At 46.9% G+C, this 24,069-nt stretch overlaps 1 protein-coding gene across 1 annotated transcript in view; it reads left to right on the top strand.

The window, feature by feature from the left end:
* The window catches only part of LOC144799395 (methanethiol oxidase-like), a 141,053-nt gene extending 118,835 nt beyond the window's left edge, over positions 1-22,218 (top strand). The window contains exons 10-12 of the mRNA XM_078670685.1: positions 172-264; positions 9,253-9,371; positions 21,199-22,218. Of these exons, the coding sequence (XP_078526811.1) occupies positions 172-264; positions 9,253-9,371; positions 21,199-21,361 (375 nt within the window). The 3' untranslated portion in view covers positions 21,362-22,218. The remainder of the gene's footprint in view (positions 1-171; positions 265-9,252; positions 9,372-21,198) is intronic.
* Positions 22,219-24,069: the final 1,851 nt, after the last annotated feature.

Genomic DNA, 24,069 nt, shown 5'->3' with positions numbered 1-24,069 from the left:
CCCACCAGGCAACAAATGGACATTTGTCTGGAAACGTGATTGTTGGTTGGGTAAAAGGGGTCTTGTTTTTATCTTTTTGCCACATGTCCTCCACAATTCTATATTTAGAATAATGTATTGTTGTTGTTTTGCATGTTATCTGACCATGGGGCTGTTTCTACTTTCCCGCAGGTGTTTCTGGGGGGTAGCATTGTGAAAGGGGGGCCTGTAACCGTCGTCAAGGACCAGGAGTTGAAGAGCCAGCCGGAGCCCCTTGTGATTAAAGTAAGTCTCCCTTTCCACTCGTGTCTTGTCCATGCAGCAAAACGGCTCGGGGGTTAAAGGCCTTCTTTTGTGATCCATGAAGAGTGCAGACAACTTCATAACAGTAGAAACAGGTTAAGTGGAAGGCCTTAAAAGGACTATTGAGTGAATGGTGTCACAATAGGTTTACAACCGTACCAGACGTCATCAAACAAATAGACGCTCTGAAACCCATACAGTTGCTGATAGTTTATGATGTGATACTGAGTTAACCACTTGGCTGCTAAGGCTTTTCCCGTCCTGTGCTGATATTTATTGAATCCCATTATACATGACGAGTTCCCCTTGTCATGAGCACAGCTCCAGTGTGCCTCATGACGAGCTCACCTTGTCATGAGCATGCAAGAGGTTAAAGGAGAAGCCTTTCACTTTTCACTGGCTGAACCCATTAAGGCCGAGCACCCACAGCAAAGCAGTCTGCTGAGACAACGTATTTACTAATTCCTTTCTATGGCCTCACTTCTCTCTATCTGATTTTGAAGTAATTCCACAAATCCTGTGCCATATCTAGACCTTCCATTTCTATTTTCAATTTTTCAAAGTTCAAAATAATTCTCCAATTACTCAGTCTCTGCCCACTACCCACAGTCCAGAATCTCCAGTATTAAGCTGGGCAAACTGAAGGACTCTGAAAGACACAGCATATTTTTGTGCTATTTTTCACCACAGATCAGAATTAGTCTGTTTTAGTAAATCGAGCATTGTGCACTGGATTTGCACAGCGCATTAAGCTGCGTCAATCACAGTGGAACAAACATTCCTCTGCTCGAAATAAAAACAACATATCCTTTACTTTGATTTGTAATGTTACAATTGCAGATATAAATCTGGCAACCTCATTGTCCTCTGTTCATACATTGACCAAGCAAAGGAATCTATATCTGTGCTAAACTAAAAGACAGTGGAGCAGGATAAGGAATCTGATTGCTACAACTCACACCTCCATCTCACCTCATTAGACGGTGATTTAGTTTCTAAAACATGTAGTACCAGTGCCCAAAGATTTATCCGAAGCCCAGAGCCAGCGCATTCGAAGAGGGCGCGGAATACTAAGGCTGCGTAGTCTTGATTCCACCGCATGGCTCTTCAATGCACCACCAGACACTCCCAGCCCCTTTATCCCACTCTTGCACATTCTTTTTCATCCCTATTCTCTCTTGTTGTCACTGTTTTTCCATCTTCTACTCCTTACTTCCCTCTTTTGTATGAAATGCGTTACTTACCTGTAACAGCAGTTATCCAGTATTGGTGTCTTTCATAGATTCACATGCCTGAATCATTCCCCGTCGTCGAGATGGGAGCCCCGGTAATAGAAAAGTAATGTCCTATAGACATACATAGAGAAAAATAGGCCTAAGGGCCTTGCCTTAGTAGCCTATCTATGTCCTTTTGTAAAAAAGGACCAAATTTCCAAAGTTAGCCAATCAGCTACCACCTCCCTCTAGAACCTTCCTGCCAGGAGCCTCAGTCTCTCAGATTTTCGTACGCACCAAGCTAGGTAGACGTAACATATGCTCTGTAGTGAGAGATGAGCCCTTCCTGGGGAGGTGGGAGGGTTGCATGTGAATCTATGAAAGACACCAATACTGGATAACTGCTGTTACAGGTAAGTAACGCATTTCTTATCCAGTATTATGGGTGTCTTTCATAGATTCACATGCCTGAATCAGAATAGCAAGCAATACATTATGCACATATGCGATGGAATATAACAGTCTGAGATAATACATATCATGTGACTAGATACCATCAGTAATATAAAGAGTAAAGTAAATAAATGTGCATACCATTGCAGGACGGTGGGAAGTAGGAAGGCTCATCTTACTGGAAGAGATGGCGAAGTACAGCTTGGCCCACAGCTGCATCCTGCATCAGTTCCGTGTCCAGGCAGTAGTGTCTGGTAAAGGTGTGCGGCGATTTCCAGGTGGCCGCTCTGCAGATGTCCAGAATCGGTACACCAGCGAATAGTGCTGCCGATGTGGACACAGCTCTCGTGGAATGTGCTCGGACTGTGGAATGTAATGGACGTCCGGCTTTGTCATGACAAAATGCAATTACTGCCGATATCCATCTGGAAATGGATTGTTTGGAGAGTGGCATGCCTTTTCTCGGCCTGCTGAAGGCAACGAAAAGTTGTTTTGTCTTTCTGAAAGCTTTCGTTTTGTCCAGGTAAAATTTTAGACATCTCTTAATGTCCAAAGAGTGAAGAGATCTTTCAGCCACTGTGCCTGGGTTCGGGAAGAATGAGCGAAGCACAAGCGGTTCATTGAGATGGAAGTCCGAGGGGACTTTAGGAATGAAACGGGGGTTGGTTCTTAATATGACTCTGTCCTCTCTAAATTGCAAGAAAGGATCCTGTATCGAAAGAGCTTGTAACTCACTGACCCTTCTGGCTGATGTTAAAGCTAAAAGAAGTGCAGTTTTCCAGGAAATGTATTTGATATCAGCCCTATGGATAGGTTCAAATGGATGTTTCATTAATTGATTGAGTACAATATTCAGATGCCACGTTGGTGGTATTCGCCTTGGTCTAGGGAAAGATCTGTAAAGCCCTTTAAGAAACTGTTTTATCAGTCTGTTGGACCATAGTGAAGGGCCTTTTGAAGACCTCGTGAAGCGTGAGATTGCTGCCAGGTGTACCCTGATGGAAGCATGCGCAAGACCTGTTTGGGCCAGATGCAGGAGATAAGGCAGTATCTGCTCTGGAGTGATCCTGAAAGGGTGTATGTTGTTGTCTTTACACCAAATACAAAATCGTTTCCATTTCAAGGAATACGTTTTGTTCGTGCTAACTGCTCTTGCTTTAGCTAGGACTTCCTTGCACTCCTGCGGGATGCTTAGGTGACAGAATTCTCGGTACTCAGGAGCCAAGCCGATAATCTGAGAGATTTCAGATTCGGGTGGAGTATCTGGCCTTTGGACATCGAGAGTAGAGAGGGATGTTGAGGCAGTTGGATTGATGGTCGGACTGAGAGGCGACGGAGGTCCGCGAACCAATGTTGTCTCGGCCAGTATGGGGCAATGAGAATCAATGTGCAATGCTCCATTTTCATTTTCCGGATGACTCTGCTTATCAGGGGAAATGGCGGAAATGCGTACGCAAACACGTTGCGCCATGCGATGGAAAATGCATTTCCTAATGACCTCTGTTGGGGATGCCAACTTGCGAAGCCGTGGCATTTTTTGCTCTCCTTGGTGGCGAAGAGGTCTATTTGTGGTTTTCCCCATGCCGAGAAGATGTTGTCTAGAACTTGTTGGTTCAGTTCCCATTCGTGGGACATTGACCTCTGTCTGCTGAGAGCGTCTGCTATGACGTTGTCTTTTCCTGGGACATACTCTGATGTTAATGTGATGTTGTTGAGTAGTAGCCAGTTCCAAATGTTTTGTGATTCGCGAGACAGCGTCAGCGAGCGTGTCCCTCCCTGCTTGTTTAAGTAGTGCATTGTGGTCGTGTTGTCCGTCCTCACTAGCACTGCTGAATTTTTGATGCGAGGGAGGAATGCCTGTAGGGAGTGAAGGACTGCACGTAGTTCTAGGAGGTTGATATGCAGAGCCTTCTCTTGCTCCGACCATTTGCCGCTGATTTGTAAGTCTTGAAGGACTGCACCCCATCCTTCGAGAGATGCGTCCGTCGTTATGACGTGTGGAGTTTCTGGTAACAAGAACGTGAGACCTTTGGATAGGTTCTTGTGCTTCATCCACCAACCCAGTGTCTCGGATATTTGTCGAGTGATGACTATGTGATCTTCGAAGGAATCTGTACATTGGGTCCACTGTTTGGTCAGGGCCTCCTGAAGGGGGCGCATTCTGAGCCGACAGTGAGGGATGAGTAGAATGCAGGAAGACATCATCCCTAGAAGAGATTTGAAAATCCTTACTTTGATGGTTTGTTTTGAAGATATTGCGGTAGCTAGAGTCATCAGTTTGCTTTTTCTTTCCTGAGACGGGAAAGCTTTGGAGGAAATGGTGTTGATAGTGGCCCCCAGGAATGTTATTATCCTGGTGGGTTATAAAGTAGATTTTTCGAAGTTGAGAGTCAAACCTAGGTTCCGGAAAATATCGAGACAGGCGTTGGAAGACAGCTGCGCGTCTGTGAGAGACAGTGCTTTCACCAGCCAGCCGTCCAGGTAGGGGAAGACTTGGTGATTCTGTTGTCTCAGGTAAGCTGCCACAGGAGCCAGGCACTTTGTAAAAATGCGAGGCGCTGATTTGAGGCCAAATGGGAGGACACAAAATTGGTAGTGGAGACCTGCTACTTCGAATCGTAGGAATTTTTTGTGTCGTCTGTGTATTGGGACATTGTAATATGCATCTTGCAGGTCCAAAGATGTCATAAAGTCTCCTTCCTCCAGGGAGCCTAAGATTTCCTGGATAGTCACCATTCGAAACGATTGGCTTTTCAGGAAGGCATTGAGCGCCCTGAGATCTAGAATGGGCCTCCATTTCTTCTTTTTCTGTTGGATTAAAAAGAAGCGGGAATAAAATCCCTTTCCCTTTTGAGCTGATGGGACTCGCTCTATTGCTCCCTTTTTTATCATGGAAGAGATTTCCTTTAGTAACATACGAAGGTGTTAGTGATGATGTTTGTGAGGAGGAGTTAACGGTGGGATGGAGTTGAATTCCAAGGTGTGACCGTGTTGAATTAATTGTAGTACCCACCGATCCGTCGTAATCAATTTCCAATTGTGGAGGAAATGTGTCAGCTTGCCACCAATTTTGAGCGGACAGGACGGTGGAAGGACTGGCTGCGGGAAATGGTCATTGTCTTCCGCCAGCCTTTTTCTTTTGAGATTTGCCCCTGAAGTTCGATCTCCCGTAGGAGGTCTGACGACTTTGTTGTTGCTGTCGCTGCGGATATTGTGAGCGATTTTGATTGTATGAGTATGTGGATTTGCCTTGATAGGATCCTCTGTATGTGGATTGTCCTCTTCCTCTGTGCCCTCGAAAGGACTGGTTTCTGAATTGTAAAGTCCCGAGAGCTCTTGCAGTATCGGTGTCTTTCTTTATCGTCTGCAAGGCCTCATCTATTTTAGCTCCAAATAGTTGTTTTCCGTCATAGGGCATATCTACAACTTTGGTTTGTACCTCTTGTCTGAAGGACGTCGCTTTGAGCCATCCTTGTCTGCGCAAAACTGCGGCGCCTGCAAGCTGTCTGAAGCCTGTCATGGCGACATCGACGGCTGAATCTATGATTTCTGATGCTGACATTTGACCTTCATGAAGGAGTGCCTGGACCTCATCTTTCAAGTTGTCAGGTACGTGCGTGAGATATGGAGCAATATCTTCCCATAGTTGCCTATTGTATCTGCCTAGCAGAGCAATGGCGTTGGCCACTTTGACCGTCATGGCTGACGTTGTGGAGAAGCGTTTGCCTATGCCATCTAATTTCCTGCCCTCCTTGTCTGGTGGTGCTGACAGTGGCGAGGATGGGTTTCTGGAGTTCTTCTGGGCGGCTTGAGTGACGACCGAATCTGGTTTTGGATGTGAATTAAAGCAAGTGGGTGCCGTTGACGGAGCTCTATATTTTTTATCCAGTCTAGGGACCACTATTGAAACAGATGCAGGTGTTTGCACGAGTTGTAGCCCCTGTTCCCAGATGTGCTCTATTATGGGAATGGACCTTGCCTCCTTCCTTATGGGGTCTTTAAAGTCATACAAGAAACAATCCGTTACTTTTGTTTCCATTGCCATGTGAAATCTAGTGGCCGCTCTCTCTATTAAATTGTGGAATCCACCGATATCCACTGGTGGAGAGTCTGACGTGCTGGGTTCCGGTGTGGCCGGAGAATGAGCAACGTAATCCTCATCATCTCTGTTTTGAGAGAGGTCATCTCTAACCTCACCTTCCTCAGGAGGTTCGTCGTCATCATCAGAGGATTGGATGTTGTGAACTTGTTCACTATCTTGAGGAATAACCAAAGGCGCTGGTCTTGTCCTTGGTGATCTTTGCTGTTTGGAAGATTCTTGAGAATTGTCATGTGAAGGTGTCGCCGATGATTCTGGGAATCGTTTTTTATAGTCTGTGATCAGGAATTGAAGATCATTAACTATCTCAGCCGGCAATACGATCATTGGAGTGACTCGAGTATGTACCTGAGCCTGAACAGTGTCCTCCGTAATAATATCATCTCCGTCATCGTCAGTACTCTGGCATTTGACATTGAGATCTGACGGGCTAGTAGCTTGTTCGAATTGTTCATCATCTGATTCGTCATCTTGTAGTATGTGAGAAGGGAGCTGTGTTTGAACCCTACTGGGTGATGTTAATTCGGGCGTAATAGTGAGTTTGGTGACCTTTTTTGATGGAACCAACTCCGCTTTTTTCCATGGCGTCGATGATGTCGTCGTCGACGAGGTCGTCGTTGGTGCCGTCGACGGTATCGACGTCGATCGTTTTTCGAGCGTCGAGTGTCCCTTCGCCGATGAAGCTGTCGTCGACGGGGCGGTCGTCGACGGTGCGGCCGTCGACGGTGCCTTCGCCGTCGTCGATGTGGTCGTCGACGATAATTTCGCCGTCGTCGATGTGGTCGTCGACGGTACTTTCGCCGTCGTCGATGTGGTCGTCGACGGCAGTTTCGTCGGCGGCGTAGTAGCCGTCGACGGTGCATTTGTCGTCGGCGGTGCTCCTACCGTCGTCGGTGTCTTCGTCGACGATGCGGTGGACGTCGACTGAATTCTCGTCGACGATGTCGGTGTTTTCTGTTTTGTCGACGTCGACGGTGATGACGACGGAGTTTTGACAAACGATTGCTGTTTTTTAATAAGTACAATCGACGATATTGGCTTACCCGTCGTCGACGAGTGGGTGGTCGTCGTCGTTGAAGTCAAGGCTGACGATGCCACCGTCGTCGAGACTGTCGTCGTCGATGTGGAGACATAGTTCGTTTTTCTTGAAGAGAACGTCGTGGAAGTAGACGAGGACTGCGATGGCTTTCTGAAGGTTGCAGCATCCTTCACAGACGTGTTAGATCTTACCTCAGAAGACTTTGAAGTAGTCTTTTTGTGAGGGACGTCTGAATGGCCAGGGGAAGCCTCCCCTGGCCTTTTTAAGGACAGTTTTGAGGAAACTGAAGCCATTTCACTGCCCTCCGAGGAGAGCACCTCATCATCTCTGGTTTTGAGTCTGTTTAACCAGAGGAGCAGTCTGCCTTCTCTATCCTTAAGTGTTTTGGTAGAGAATGTTCTACATACCCTGCAGTCCTTTACTGTATGGTCAGGGTAGAGGCAGTAGAGGCAAGTCTCATGCTTGTCGTCGACGTGCAGTCTCTTCTTGCCACAAGAAGAACAAGCTCTGAAGAGTCCTTTTTTCTGTTGTTCAGTCATAGTTGAAGTATAATCCAAGTTTTTTGAAGAAAAGGAGAGAATTTGAAGAAACCTGAGGAGAGCTCAGGTGGGGACTCCCTAGCACAACGTGCGGTAGAAAATCTGAGAGACTGAGGCTCCTGACAGGAAGGTTCTAGAGGGAGGTGGTAGCTGATTGGCTACCTTTGGAAATTTGGTCCTTTTTTTACAAAAGGACATAGATAGGCTACTAAGGCAAGGCCCTTAGGCCTATTTTTCTCTATGTATGTCTATAGGACATTACTTTTCTATTACCGGGGCTCCCATCTCGACGACGGGGAATGATTCAGGCATGTGAATCTATGAAAGACACCCATAATACTGGATAATTTGCTCTCTCTCGCACTGGATTAAAGACAGTTTAGGAAAAATAACAGCCATCCCCCCCAAAAGTTGAGCTGGTGGGCCCCACCTTGAAACACCGGCTCAATTTAGCTCAATCAGTAGAGGTGAAGAACAGCTTTACAATTGATGTACAACATGTGAACCTTGATTACTCACCCCGAGAAAGAAGAGGGTTAACCTAGGATAACTTGAGGCGAGGTTGACCTGTGATAGCCTTATTGCAGTTTGACATATACAGTCCTGCTTTCTCCATGAAGAGCCGGGTTAGCAAAGCTGCTTTAAAGACACACATTCTTTTACACAGAATACTTCAAATTCTACTCAATTCTATTCAAGATGTCTTGTATAGTGCACAGCTACCCTGAGGGGCTTCCCGGCGCTAAGACAAGCACACCTGCAGGCCTTGGCCATTCCTGCCAGAATTAGAATAGATGGGCCTTTAGAAGTTTCCTAAAAGAGATTTCTGACTGGGCCCGTCTAAGATTGGAAGGGAGGGCGTTCCACAATTTAGTGGTCAGAAAGGCAAAGGAGTGACCACCACGCATAGCTGTTTTTTTTTCTTTTAAATGCTACACAATGCCAAAGAAGATGCATTTAAAACATGGTGCAATGTTGCCTTCTACAATGCCTTAGGTCGAAGCCCATTACTTTTTCTTCCAGTAAATAATAAACTATTATGCTTCCAATAACCAAATGCATGCACAACAGGTGACTCTAGAACAATCTCAAACTGCAACATTATTGTAACTCTCAAGTAAACTTTCTAGCTGTTTGCGACAGATGTGGCTGGTTTTTGACTGGGCAGCCTTTGTGTCTATATTGCACCATATGCACAAGCATAATAGCTCACTCAGCATGATGGATGTGCTGAAAAGCTGTTTCACGAATAAGGAAAACACAACTTTCAATTACTGCAAGTGGAGTTTTAAAAAAACAAGCGCGAATGACGTGCAAAACGAGATGCAAAATGAGGATTGAAGGGACCCAAATAAATGCAATCTATTTTGTACCACAATCCCCTCCTCCATTCCATAATCAGCAGTGTTTGAACTGCACCATAATGCTGTTAGAGGTCTTTATGATAGCTCAGTGGGTTAAGCACCCACTGGGGAGATCTAGGTTTAACTTTTGGGACGACTGACGTTTTATGACCGCGCAGACAAGAGACTAGTAATCTGCCAATGAGTGACTTGTAGCGAGTTATCATTTGCTACAAGGCATGGGGTCAGGTACTGATACGCATGATTTCCTATGTTATTTCAGGGGAAGAAAGTCCCCGGGGCACCGCAGATGATACAGCTCAGCTTGGATGGGAAAAGGCTCTATGTGACCACCTCACTGTTCAGCGCCTGGGACAAGCAGTTTTATCCAGATATGATCAAGTAAGTGGTTACCTTGTCTACTGTTCTTCTGAAACTTGTGTAGTGAAGTCTAAAGATTGTGTGTGGAGATATAAATCACAAAAGATGGGAAACCTTTTTCTCTATATAGTGGTGAAGAACTGGAAGTTCACAGTATCCAGTGATTGTCATCAAATGTTTTGTCGAGCGCATGACCTTTCCATAAATAAGTTAGAAATCAAAAGCATGGTATTTTATCTACCCAAATCATTTAATAGACAAACCTTGATCCACAGTATTATGCCTACTATTCACACTAGCCTAGTTGACTGTAGTGCTCTAAATCCAGGACTCCCCCAGTCATGGTATGGTTGTGATGCCTTCAAAGAGTGAAAATCTGCATCCAGCAGAGCCAGGACTTTGGAGAAGAGACAGTGTGTCGTTTGCCCTCAGAACGCTATACAAGATGCCGGTTGCTGGCTATATCCATTTCAGTATGCCTTGCCTTTCTTTTAAATGCATCAACCACTGAGATGTACCGGCACAAAACTATTTTCCTCCTATTCAGACTCCATCGCTGTCTTACTAGTCCCCACCATATTTGGAGTAAAGAAATGCTTTTCTGCCTTACATCCTGCGGCAGTCTAAAATTACTCCGTAAAAGTCCCTTTTGAAGTTCACTTCCATGGAATGTTAAGCTCTCACCCCAAACAGCTATCTTCAAACAAATGCTGAAGAATATCTTGTTTGGTTAAGCAGGACTTATCAGATCAAGACTAAGAGGCTCAGATGGGTATGTGAGCTGTAGAAGTACAGTCTCTTGTTTTGAAATAGTGGAAGAGGATATAGAATTTAGGTGGTAGCAGATGGTGAAGATAGAGGATGGAGTGAGATTGGTGTATGTGTGGTGTACTGTAGATGTGTTCGTAGGGGTTAGGTGGTGTGGGGGTACATGGCAATATTGGGGTACTTGGTAACAGTAAAAAGAGATGGTTGTGATGAGTCAGTGAGCTTTAGCGGTAGGCTGTATGATCTTAATAGGGATGCACTTGGCTAGCTTCTGGTCCCACCTGGAACAATATTGACGTTGGGTAGAGAAAAACAGGAAGAAACGTGCACTGGGAGCTATTGGTGAAGGCTGTAAGGTGTAGATGGTGATGTATGGCATTAGTGTTGATGTACTATTTAGTTCATGGTGTTGAGTGATAATGCAAGCTATAGGCAGGGGTAATGTTAAGTGACCTAAAAAGGATTTACTCCTATCTCGGTGACAGGAAAAGCATGTTGAAAATGCCACCATACACATCTGCTCCTCAGGACCCTGACAGCAGCATCTGCAAACCTAGGTCATTACTCCATTCTTGTTCAACCTCTTCTTCAAACTTTTACCGGACCTGTTTAGATCCTTCAACTTTACATTTTCGGACTCCGCAGATGACATGCAGCAGATTAACCTAAAATGAGAACACATAGACTTGACAAGTGAGTCTGTGCCATAGATTAATAAATGATGACCAACCAGCTGCAACTAAGCACCTTAAATTATATCAAGACCTTGTGGACAAAGGAACAGACGCTAACCTACAGCAATATGTCCAAAGGAAGGAAAAGTTACTAACCTGTAAACCTGGTTCTCTTCCAGGGGTATCCTCATCAAAGTCATAAGCATAAGCAACTCTCCCTCCTCCCCGGACAAGACATACTACAGTCCTCATTACATTTTAACCCAAGTCCCTTTATTGTCCTGTAAAAATGACCTGACTTAACTGACCTAACTGTTACCTATGGGGCCTGATGGGATACCGAGGGTACTGACAGGTTCTTAAAGGCACAGTACCAGTTGCATTAGCTGAATGCATGGCTAATTCTGTCCTTCATTTATTTTTTCGTTAAAAGAAAGTTTGTGAAAGATTTGCTATGTTCACCTATATTTTATGGTGAATTATATGAAAGTAAAGGCTTTCTTTTTTAAAAACAAAATTTGGACAGCTTAGCCTGTTAATAGGCTGCCATAGTTGTGAGCGTAAATATTTTTTGGGTTTGTATGTATGCATAAATGTATTGTGTAATAGCATCGGGGTCCCGGCTTGTGGGCAGGATTTTTCAGTGCTTCTGCCTATTGATAAGGATCCTCTGGAAGAGAACTGGTAGTTCCGCGAGCAACATTAGGAAAAGAGATCAAGTAATGACCATGGACTCAAACCCACTCTTTGACTGCACCTATCGATAAAATTATTAGGAGCACTTTCTACACAATTCTGAGTGCAAGATACATAATCTCTCTCCACGGTGTAATCAAAATGGCAGATCATATTCAATATAAAAGTACAAGAAATCAAAAACACTGTTTAAAACTACTGCCCCCCCCCCCCCCTTCCAAGACTATACATGCCACAGGTGCTTCAAGCAGTACACTCGCTGCCGCTAATCAGATACTCTGACTTTAAAGCACTTTCCATTGCCACATCTAAGGGAAAGGCTGCAGTGTATTCTCAAGGGGAATTCCAACTATGTCCCAAAAGAGGACTAGCATTGTGACTCACTTGACTCGTAGTACCTTCATATAACAAAAATACCTCTTGTGCTACAGCATCCTCAGTACAGGTAGCAAAACTTGGGTACTCCTTGCCAGGCAAAATAAGAAATCTGCAAGACCGTCTAAAACTCAGAAATGAATAATAGACATGGTGAAGAAGGAATAGTTTCTGTTCTGTAACTCCAGTTCTGTAGTAGGGGTATCTCTGTTATAGTCATAATCTAGTGAATAGTCCCGCCCATGTGCGTGGACCCCGGCAATCAAAAATAATCTCTTAAGTTGTCAAAAAATTGCAGAACTGCAAAGACACTTAAGAGAAAATTTAAAGACAAATAATGCAGCCTATATCCACAGGCTACACTGTCCAGTACTTCAACTAGAAATTCCACCAAAAATCCACAAACAGCAAAGCCTGTCCAGATTTCCCATGCTTTTACTGCAAAAAAACCCCTCAGAATGATAGAGAGGAAGGCCTGGACAGACAAGCCCCATAGGCTGCCATTATGTGGTTTAAACAGGATACTGTGCCTTTAAGGAAACCTTCTAGAACCTTCTCCCAGTATCCCAGAATGCATAGCAGGTCCCACTGACTTCAGTGCTTTTTGAAGGCGTAAAAACGCCAGACCTGTAGCATTACTTACATGAACAATTCTCCACCGGGGAGGAGGGCGGGCGCTTATGACTATAACAGAGATACCCCTACTACAGAACTGGAGTTACAGAACAGAAACTACTCCTTCTGTAGTAGGGGATCTCTGTGTATAGTCATAATCTAGTGAATAGAATGGCAAGCCCATCCCCACACCAAAGCGGCGGTGGAGAAAGAACATAACGCCACTACTGTGCGAACAAATTCCGCAGCGAAGCCTGCCCAACCTGAGCGTCTGCCCTGGCATCAGAGTCCAGGCAGTAATGCTTAGCAAAGGTATGAACCGACTTCCAAGTGGCGGCCTTGCAGATTTCTGCAATCGGCACATTACGGAGCAAGGCTGTCGTGGCAGCTTTGCCCCTGGTGGAATGAGCCTTAGGCTTACCTCCTAAGGTCTTATTAGCTTTTTGGTAACACAATTGAATGCAGGACACAATCCACCTAGAAATGGACTGCTTAGCGGTAGCAAGACCCGTCCTGACTGATCCATAATTGACAAACAATTGGTCTGACCTACGAATATCTTTGGTCTTATCCAGATAAAATTTCAACACCCTCCTAACATCCAGGGAATGCAAAGATCGTTCCGCCGGAGAGGAAGGATTCTGAAAAAACGTAGGTAAAGTTATGGTCTGGTTGACATGAAAATCAGAAATAACCTTGGGAAGAAATTTAGGGTGAGTACGCATCACAACCTTAGCAGCATGAAACACAGTATAAGGTTCAGTACAACACAACGCCTGAATTTCACTCACCCTGCGGGCCGATGTAATGCCCACGAGGAACGCCGCCTTCCAGGACAGGTGCTGCAACGAAGCCTTGTGAATGGGTTCAAAAGGCTCCTTCATCAATCTGGACAGCACCACATTCAATTCCCATGAAGGCGAGGGAAGCCTGACAGGAGGGAACACCTTCTTCAATCCTTCCAGAAAGTCTTTGATCACAGGGATCTGGAAAAAAGAAGTCTGTGAAGGGCATTTCCTGTAGGCAGTCAACGCAGCAAGATGAACCCTAATGGAATGAACATTAAGGCCAGACTGCGCCAAATGTAAAAGGTAAGGAAGAATGACATCTTCCTTGCAGGTTTTAGGGTCATGGTTCCTAGACTGGCACCAGATACAAAACCTCTTCCACTTGTAAGCATATGAAGTCCTAGTGGAAGGTCTCTTAGACTCCTTCAGTATGTCCATGCAATCTTCGGGCAGATTCAGATGTCCATACTGCACTATCTCAGGAGCCATGCCGCCAAACTCAAAGACGAGAGGCTGGGGTGTAACATCCGCCCCCCGAACTTCGTGAGAAGGTCCGGCCTGCACGGCAACCGAATGTGAGGAAGGAGAGATCGGTGAAGCAGGTCCGTGAACCACCACTGCCTGGGCCACTCCGGGGCAATGAGAATCATCCGAGCCCTGGACCGGGCCAGCTTGATGAGTACCGCCGGAATCAGGGGAATGGGTGGAAAAGCGTACAGAAAGCTGTTCGACCAGCTGATCCATAGCGCATTCCCCAGCGACCCCGGCTGGTAGTACCTGGAGGCGAAGTCTCGGCATTTGCTGTTTTCGGCGATGGCGAACAGATCTACGTCTGGAGTTCCCCACCTTGCGAAGACTTCTCCCAGTACTTCGTCGTTTATGACCCATTCGTGGTTTTCCTGAATGAGTCTGCTGAGTTCGTCCGCCTGAACATTCTGCACACCTGGCAGATGGGCAGCCGTTATCGTCAGTCCTCTGGCCAGGAGCCAGTGCCAGATCGCCTGCGCCTCCTGTGACCGAGTGCGAGATCTCGAGCCCCCCTGCTTGTTGAGGTAGTACATCGTGGTAGTGTTGTCCGTTTGCACAAGCAGGGAGCTGGTCTGGAAGGACGGAAGAAAGGCCTTCAGTGCCAAGTGAACAGCTCTGAGTTCCAGGAAGTTGATGTGATAAGTGGCCTCCACCGGAGACCACGTTCCCTGAATCTGCAGAGTCCCGGAGTGCGCTCCCCATCCCAGGAGAGAAGCATCCGTCACGACAGTCTGCGTGGGAATGTCCTTGTGAAAAGGAACCCCTCTGAGGAGATTCTCCGCCGAACACCACCACTTCAGAGACTGAAGAGCATGCAGAGACAGTCGTATCCTGTCGTCCCAGGATCCTTTCCTCTGATCCCACTGGTCCTCCAAGCACTCCTGCAGCGGTCTCATGTGCAGACGTGCGTGCGGCGTCAGGAAGATACAAGAGGCCATCGAACCCAGTAGAGAAGACACCGTCCTCACTGTCGTAGATGGAGTCGACATAAGAGCCTGAGCCTTCCGAAGGAGAGATAATCGTCGCTCTTCCGAAGGAGACACGCTTGCCGACAGCGTATCGATGGAGGCTCCCAAGTACTGTATGCATTGGACCGGAGTCGGGACCGACTTGGCCATGTTGATGTGCAACCCCAGCTTGTCCAAGAGAACGCACGTCTTCTGGAAGTGTGCTCGCGCTTCCGAGAAGGAGGATGCCTTGATCAACCAATCGTCCAGGTACGGGTAGACAAACACCTTGTTCTTCCGCAGGTGCGCTGCCACCACCGCCATGCACTTCGAGAACGTTCTCGGCGCAGACTTCAGTCCGAATGGGAGTACTGTGTATTGATAGTGATTGGTGCCGACTTGGAACCGCAGGAACTTCCTGTGTTTGCGTGCAATGGGCACATGGAAGTATGCATCCTGTAGGTCTATGGCACATAGCCAATCCCCCTGTTGCAACTGAGGATAAATCTGGTGCAACGACAGCATGCGAAACTTTTCCCTGCGAATCCACTTGTTTGCCTGTCGCAAGTCCAGAATGGGCCTGAACTCGTTCTTGTCCTTCTTGCGAACCAGGAAGAACCGGGAGTACAGGCCTCTTCCTCTCTGGGACAGAGGCACGTCTTCTATCGCCCTTTTCCTTAACAGGGTATCGGCCTCCACCTGGAGCTCTAGCAGCTGAAACCGCGAGCTGACCGGAGGAATCGATGGAGGCGGGCTGGTGAACCGAAGACTGTATCCATTGCAAACAATATTCAGCACCCACTTGTCCTGAGTAATTTTTCTCCACTCTGCCAGAAAAAATTGGATGCTTCCCCCTACCGGAGTGGGTAACGGATCCGGGGGAAGTAAGTTCCTAGGGCCTAGACCCGGCCTGGCCCTTGGGCGCCGGAGCCGACTGCTGGCCTCCCCTGCCCCTCTGGCGCTTCTGGAACGGCTTACGGAACTGCTGTTGCGAATGTCCCGAAGCCTGGCCACGTCCACGGCCTTGTCCACCGGACCGCCGTTGGAAAGGGCGGTACGGCTTCTTCGTCTCCTTAGGCTTCTCGAGGCCCACCGCCGTGAGCGTCTCGGCCTCCGCTTTCATGCGGGCCATCTCGTCGTCCGCATGCTGCCCAAAAAGAGACTTGCCGGAGAACGGCAGGTTGGCCACCCTCTGCTGTGCGTCCGGTTTCAGGGACGTAAGACGGAGCCAGGCGTGACGCCTCTGGTTGACCCCATGGCAAAACCCATGAGCAGCCAACAGGGAAGAGTCCGCTGCCGCACTGATGATCTGGTTGGCCACCAGCATCCCTTCACTCAGCACTTCCTGAAAATCCTCACGCTGTTCACGAGGCAAGTGCTCCGCAAAACGCTCAAGGGAGTCCCAGAGGGCGCGGGCGTACCGACCCAACAGCGCCGTGGCACTCGCAGCCTTCATGGAGGTGGCGGCTGTTCCACAGACCTTCCTCCCTGCCGAATCCATCCACCTGGACTCCTTATCCGGGGGGACCGTGGATGACGGAGCGGAGGCATGTTGTTTGCGTGCCGCCGTCACAATGACGGAGTCCGGAGGGGGTTCCGCTCTCAGAAATGCCGGATCCGAATCCGGGGCCCGGTACTTCCTCAGCAACCTAGATGGCGCCGCCTTTGCCACCGCTGGGGTGAGGAAAAGATCCATAGCTGGTTCCTCCAGGCCCGGTACCAGAGGCAGGAGAGGGCGAGACGAGTGTTTTTGGTGCAATGTCTCAAAGATCACTGACGTCTTCGGCGTGGGCACCGTCAGGGGTATGCCCAGCTTCGCAGCGCCCCTCAAGAGGACATCCTGGAACGCCACCAGGTCATCAATTGGGGACACCCTCGTATCCGGTGATCCTGACAGGGTAGGGGAACGCTCCCTGGAACCAGAGGATCCCGTGCGGGAGCGAGACTCGCGCCTCCTATGGCGGCGTCTCGACCGCGTGGGTGATCTGTGTCGCGACCTGTCCCGCCTCCCAGAGCGAGAGCGAGACCTGCCAGTCCGTGGCCTCCCCACCGGTTTCCGTGGTGGGGTCCCCCTCGGAGCCTCCTTGGGTGCAGGTTTAGGGGTCCCCTTGGGAGGTACAGGCAAAAACGGCAGCGAAGTGGACCTCGGCGGAGGAACCTTCGGCTGCGGTGCCGGCCCACGCGGAGGGACCGGTGGCGGCGGGTCGTCCGCTGGAAGTGGAGGCAGTTTCGGAGGATCCTCTTCAGGCAGATGAGGAGGAGTGACCGCCTTAGGAACAGGTGTATGCATCGACCGAGGCCGAGAAGGAGTGTACACCACAGAGTACACCCTGCCCTGTGATCCTTTAGGCGAAGGGGGCTGAGAGCCCGCCCCTTCAGCCGGAGACCGCTTCCTCTTGCGTCCCCCACTGGAAGCAGTGTGACTCCTGGGACTAGAATCCCTCTTGCGACGCTTTGGAGATCCTGACCGACTCCCAGACGTCGACCTCCGTCTGCTCGACGTCGAGCGTCGCTTTTCCGGCGTCGAAGGACGTTTCCTTGACTCCGGCGTCGAACGCCGCCTCCGCGACGTCGACCTCTTCTTCCTCGGCGTCGAACGCCGACCCCTCGACGCCGATCCCTCGACGCCGAACGCCGACCCCTCGACGCCGACCTCTTCCTTCGCGACGTCGCATGCCTCCGCGACGTCGAGCGGTCCTCCCTCGACGACGAGCGTCGCCGCCGTCGTCTGGATGCTCTCGACGTCGAGGATCCCCTCGACGTCGACCGGCGGTGTCGCCTCGACGGCGAGCGCCGATGCCTGCTCCGTCCATGACGTCGGGATGCAGCCCTTGACGTCGACGACGGCTTCGTCAGCGGTGGCTTCGACGTCGAGTCGTCCCGATGTCTCGACCCGGAGCCCCGGGGAGAAGGGGAGCACACCGCCGTCATCCCTCTCGACGTCGACGCAACCGACGTCGACGGAGACCTGGATCGCTTGCTGGGCTTCCTGCCTCTGGGGAGCCCCCCAGAGGCCTCAGCAGAGGCAGAGGGAACCCTCCCTGACTGCCCAGACCCACCTGCAGCCTGCAGGCGCCTCTCCTCAAGGCCAGACAGCCTGATCTTCGCCCTTTCCTTCAGAGTGCGAGTTGTAAACTGCTGGCAGATGACACACTCCTCAGGGACATGATCTTCAGGGAGGCAGACGATGCAGATCTCATGGGGATCACCTCTGGCCTTCTTCCTCTCACATGCTGGACACTTCACAAAGAGTCCAGGCATTTTAGAGCCCTAAAACACCTGAGGCAGCACACAGAAGAGAAGAGAAAACCAAGAGAGTAAACTGCAACACTTTTAGAATACAAAAGTGCCAAAACATGCAATAAACCCTTGAAACAAGGGAGAGCTCAATGCCAGGGTCCTGTAAGCAGGAGCCGGAAAAAAGAACTGAAGTCAGTGGGACCTGCTATGCATTCTGGGATACTGGGAGAAGGTTCTAGAAGGTTTCCTTAAAGGCACAGTATCCTGTTTAAACCACATAATGGCAGCCTATGGGGCTTGTCTGTCCAGGCCTTCCTCTCTATCATTCTGAGGGTTTTTTTGCAGTAAAAGCATGGGAAATCTGGACAGGCTTTGCTGTTTGTGGATTTTTGGTGGAATTTCTAGTTGAAGTACTGGACAGTGTAGCCTGTGGATATAGGCTGCATTATTTGTCTTTAAATTTTCTCTTAAGTGTCTTTGCAGTTCTGCAATTTTTTGACAACTTGAGAGATTATTTTTGATTGCCGGGGTCCACGCACATGGGCGGGACTATTCACTAGATTATGACTATACACAGAGATCCCCTACTACAGAACCAGAACAGTTTGGTCCCATGCCATCAAAATCAAACACTCCTGGTCAGAACCCAACAACACGTGGCTTAAGCATGCCTGAAAGTATTGTGCACACCCCATATTAGAATCCATCAAGGCCCACTGTAATCCGCGCAGGCTGGATATCAGTGGTCCCCAAAGTCACAGGAATTAACACAATTCGAATCTAGCCATGATATTTATAATCCTTGCATGCTGCAGGAGTTGGTTCGTACCTTAACGAACTGGAACTGCTACAGGACACACTTACTCTGTTTAAACTGTCAGAAAACCACCACTAAGACCGTACCATCTAATGCCAAAAAGTACATGCACCAAGTTTATGAGGAGACTGTCACATATGGCAAGCATCCGGAAGGCCTTTAAGTAAGTCCATCTTGCACATCCTGCCTTCATCCCTCGCCTTATTCAAAATTGGAAATCGTAAAGTAATAGCTGTTTAGGGGATGACTGTAATGTGGACCATCTAGATATATCTTGCACCCCTTGCTGGCCTATCTTCCTCGATAAATAGCCTTTACTCCGCGGCTCGAACCACGCTGTGCCTTTACAAATTGGTCCGAACCACAAACGCATCTTTACAAGTCGTTCCTTTGCCCCGCAAGTCGTTGCAACAACTTGCCCTAAGGTAAGCGTTGTTGAATTGATGTTGGACTAAGTCCAACACTTCCCTACTGTTGCACAGACTGGAGTTGGAATAGTAAATTATACTATTCCAACTCCAACGCTTTCTCTAAGGCAAGTCGTTGTAACGACTTGTATGGTAAAGGAACAGGTTGTAAAGATGCGTTATTGGTTTGGACTACATTGGTTTGGACCACTACAGCTGTGATTCGTATCCCATTCCTCAGGAAGCCCTGTGACTGGCAGAAGCTGGGAAAAGGGGAGATCAGGATTTTCCTAAGACCTACTGAATGTCCGGTTTTGAGGTGCAATGGTTCAGTACATCTGTCTCAACTCAAAAAATATTCTTAGGGTGCAAATCACTCATGTTGGAAAATCTTTATGATCTGAGAATTGTTCATCGGGCCCAAGACTTCCTTATCCGACAGACTGTCAGGTTTTAAAGTGCAATGGTTTAGTACATTGGTTGCATTGCAAACATATTCTTAGGGAGCAAATCAGTCACTGTGGAAAAGGAAAATCTCCACATAATTGTTCAATTTACAAGTAACAATTTCTCAAAAGCCAGAGGAAAGAGGAGCACAAAAATGCCAATGGTAGTACTCAGGTTTTCCTAAAGTGTTGCAATTGCACACCTTGTAACCTCTATCGCAAACGTTGTTTTTTTCCATTAATGTATTTTTTGTTTAAAGTGAACGATCGTGCGTAAGTAGTTATGTTGCATCCCGTGAAGAGCTCTCCGTAGAGACTATGTAGTCTTTCATATTCATTTATTAGTGCACAGTTAATGTGTAATGACTATCTACTCCCCACACCATCATTTAGTAGCTCTTTGGCACCAGGCTGGAGAGTGAAGAGGCAGGACTGTGAATGGTTAGGAATAGATCTAAAGAGAAACTACTGCTCCTCTGTTTCCTTTCCAGTTGTTACTATAACGGGCGGGAACATCTTGAATAGACAAAACTGTCAATTACCCGGGATGGGAATGTTCTGGTACTCTGGCCACATCCTCATCACCCCTGATTACACACAGCTCAGCCCTTTCCCCATAACATCTGAAAGTCAGTGAGTGATGCATATTTCTGTGTGGGATAATCCTTTGCCGACAAAAGTAGATCCACAAAGAAGTGAGCATTCAATGCTTTCAAGAGAAATGTAGCACTCATGACTAGTCTGGGGGAAACAGCCTTTACAACGCAGTCATCACATCACATCGCACTACATTTACAATGCAGTCATTACATCGCAACATCCTTTACAACGCATGTCACTACAATGCAACCATTACATTGCATGTCATTACAACGCACACCATTACAACGCACAGTAACCCTACACTATCCAACACTTACCCTACTGTTGCACTCCCTGCAGTTAGAATAGTAATTGTTACCCCTACACTATCCAACACGTACCCTACTGTTGCACCCCCTGGAGTTAAGATAGTAATTTTTACCCCTATACTATCCAACACTTACCTTAAATGCAATGTAATGGTATGCGTTGTAAAGGTAGAATGCGATGTAATGGAATGCATTGTAAATGTAGTTTAAAAAATTTGTTGTAATGGCATGCAAATGTATGCGTTGTAAGGGATGTTGCGGTGTAAAAACTGCGTTGTAAAGCCATGCGTTGTAAATGTATGCGTTGCAACGTCATACATTTCTATTCTGGACATATTGGTCCAAAGAGTGATGCCATGAAGTAGTTCACTAAATGTAATAGTTTTGCGGATTAGATAGGTAGTTAAGTGCACATATCCTCTTGCTTCTTCTGCTAGTTTTTCAGAAATACCAACCTTGATGTATATGCAGTGGAAAGATGTTGCTTATATTGTCCATCTATGATGACGAGGCCTCAATAAGGTCCTATTGTATTGACCACTATTCTAGTTAATGTTCGCTGAGTATGGTGTAAGTCCACGAACCAGTATCCTGCAGTAATTTCTTCTCCTGCCTTTTCTCTATCTTTTTTTCCAGGGAGGGATCGGTAATGCTTCAGATTGATGTGGACTCAGAGAAGGGCGGCCTGAAACTCAATGCTGATTTTCTTGTGGATTTTGGGAAGGAGCCAGATGGTCCTGTTCTGGCTCATGAGATTCGCTATCCTGGAGGGGATTGCACTTCAGACATCTGGATCTAGTTGGCTACATCTAGTGGAGGAAGATATTGTACCTCGTGGCAAGGACGATCGCCTGGAATCCATGATCTATCTAACTTGGAAAGACTGATACGCTAGTGCACGAAGGCATAGTCTGCATCCACATTCGTTGGTGGTTCTAGATTTTCACCTAAAGTGATTAGCTCGAACCCTCTCGCTTGCAGTCCAGCCTATCCCTAAGATATGCTTGCTCTGCCGCTGATTACATTGAGACAAGATCCTTTGATTCACAAAATGCTGCAACTTTATCAAGGCAGCTCTGGCACCTTAGGAATCCTCAATGACCCTGTTTTAAGTGCCAGGCATATTAATCCTGGAAACTGGTGTGGATGTAAGCCAAGTTACATCTAGCCAGGTTTCTATTCTTAGATTCAATCTGCTAGTGATGGGCTGCCTTCTGTTCTAGTGCAGATTTATTTTTAATAGGACGCAGCACCCGGACATCATTCATTTTTCTTTAACAAACCCTTCTCCTGCTCTTGACTTCCCTCAATGTAAATATTTTTCAGTAATCAACCCCTCCTTCGTGGAACCTAAGGTTCAAACCCTGTCTCATTTGATCATCTTTGACAGCTGTTTCTTAGTTAGGATCCTTCATCCTAGGGTATAAAGTGATTGTGGTGCTGCTTGTTCAGATCATCTCGTCAAATGGATGCTTCCTTCTGTCTCCCTCTTGCGCCCGCCAATGTGATGGTTACATAGGTCATGATTTTGAGGGATTAATTAAAATAACCTATTTTGTATAAGCATTTTCTAATCTTTTTATAGCCGTTAATACACTGATGAAGGGAAAAAAAAATAACACCGATGTTTATAAAATAAAAACATTTATAAATGTTGCCATGGTAATTCTTTCATGCCTCAACTTAGCTTGGGAGCAAATTGTTGGCTCTTAAATAAATGAATATTTTGCGCTGTCCAAACGTATAACTTGCGTTGGCTTTGACTGCACCTGCATGGATAAATGACAACTCTATAAGTTGCATCGATTGTTGGGTTCCACAATGTATTTTGTTCCTAGATGTAAAGGGGATACACACGTTTTGCTTTGTATTATTTTATAAATATGTCTCTAAAGTGTGACTGGGCCAGGGATGGAGTTGACAGTTACCAGGATGTCCACGTTTTGATTGAATGTAAAGAAAAACGAAAACTGAGTTTTTATTGACAGCTGCTGCAGCACATCTTCTGACTGCATGTCTAGTATTCTGATGTCAAATCCTCTGTTGAAGGTTGGGAGCACAAAACGGAGGGCAGTCTCAGTTAAAAACGCTTACACAAAGGTACACATATTGGAGCAGGGGGGTTGCTTTCCTGATGAGTGTAAATGGACCGGGCAGTTCAAGAAAATTGCCCCAATTTTTTTTCTCCTGGTTTTAAAAGTTTAAAAAGGCCTAACCCGAAGCATTGCTCTACAACAAATAAAATAGACTTATTTTTGATTGAGGGGCGGGTCACTGAATTGCAAGCCAGGACAACAAGCCTATGTCCATGTCCTGTGAGAAATTGTTGAGAAAGGAATTTTTCAATGACCTAGTGGTAAGAACAATTGTTACTTACCTGTAAACAGGTGGTTCTCCAGTATTGGTGTCTTTCATAGATTCACATGCTTGAATATCCCCCGTCGTCGGAGTGGGAGTCCCACGGTAAATAAAATAGCAATAATATTATTTATATATATATATATATATATATATATATATATATATATATATTTATATATATATATATATATACAACATAAAACCTGAAATATGTAATAGAAAAAAGGCATAACAAGCCTACACATATTTCTACATAGGAATGCATGGAAAAGGAAAAAACCATTTGCAGTCTATCATTGTCATTATGTTGGTCCAAACTACAGACAATCAGGCGCCAGCAACCCTCTAGAACCTTCTCCTCAGAGCTCAGCACCTCAGATTTTCGTAGCACAAGAGTGACCACATAGTCTATGAGGAGAAGAGAGCCTCTGAGGGGAGGAGGGTGGGTCGCATGTGAACCTATGAAAGACACCATAACTGGAGAACCACCTGTTTACAGGGAAGTAACAATTGTTCTTCTCCAGTATTAGGGTGTCTTTCATAGATTCACATGCTTGAATATAGAATAGAAAGCAGTAATATCCGAAGAAAACTTCCCAGCATGATGCACATGCATAGACTTATAAAACCAAATATGTCTATAGTCATGCAAGACATACAGTAATAAGGTAAACCATAATGGAGGAGGGAAGACAGAGGCTCACCGTATTGAAAAAGATAGCGAAGCATAGCCTGTCCCACTGCAGGTCTGCTTTGTTAATGGTACCCAGGCAGTAGTGTTTCGTAAACATGTGCCTGCTTGCCCACATGGCTGCTCTGCAGATCTGATGCGGCGGCACACCGGCAAACAGGGCAGTTGAAGACGACATTGCCCTGGTAGAATGAATCCTCACTGAAGACTGTAGAGGCTTGCCTGCCTGTTGATGGTAGGAAGCAATGGCCAAGGAAACCCCACGAGCAATAGTAGGTTTGGGAACTGGACGCCCTTAGTGGAAACGTCCATAAGCTATGAAGATGGCAAATGTCAGCAGCAGTATAAATCCATCTAGCTATGGTGTGTTTAGACACTGCTTGTCCTTGCCGTATATTTCCATAGACAATAAACAGTTGATCGGGTTTGAGAATGACAGAGGGCCATTGCAAATA

This window comes from Lissotriton helveticus, chromosome 12 (assembly GCF_964261635.1).
Source record: "Lissotriton helveticus chromosome 12, aLisHel1.1, whole genome shotgun sequence".
NCBI lineage: Eukaryota > Metazoa > Chordata > Amphibia > Caudata > Salamandridae > Lissotriton > Lissotriton helveticus.
This window is presented reverse-complemented; position numbering and strand designations above follow the sequence as displayed.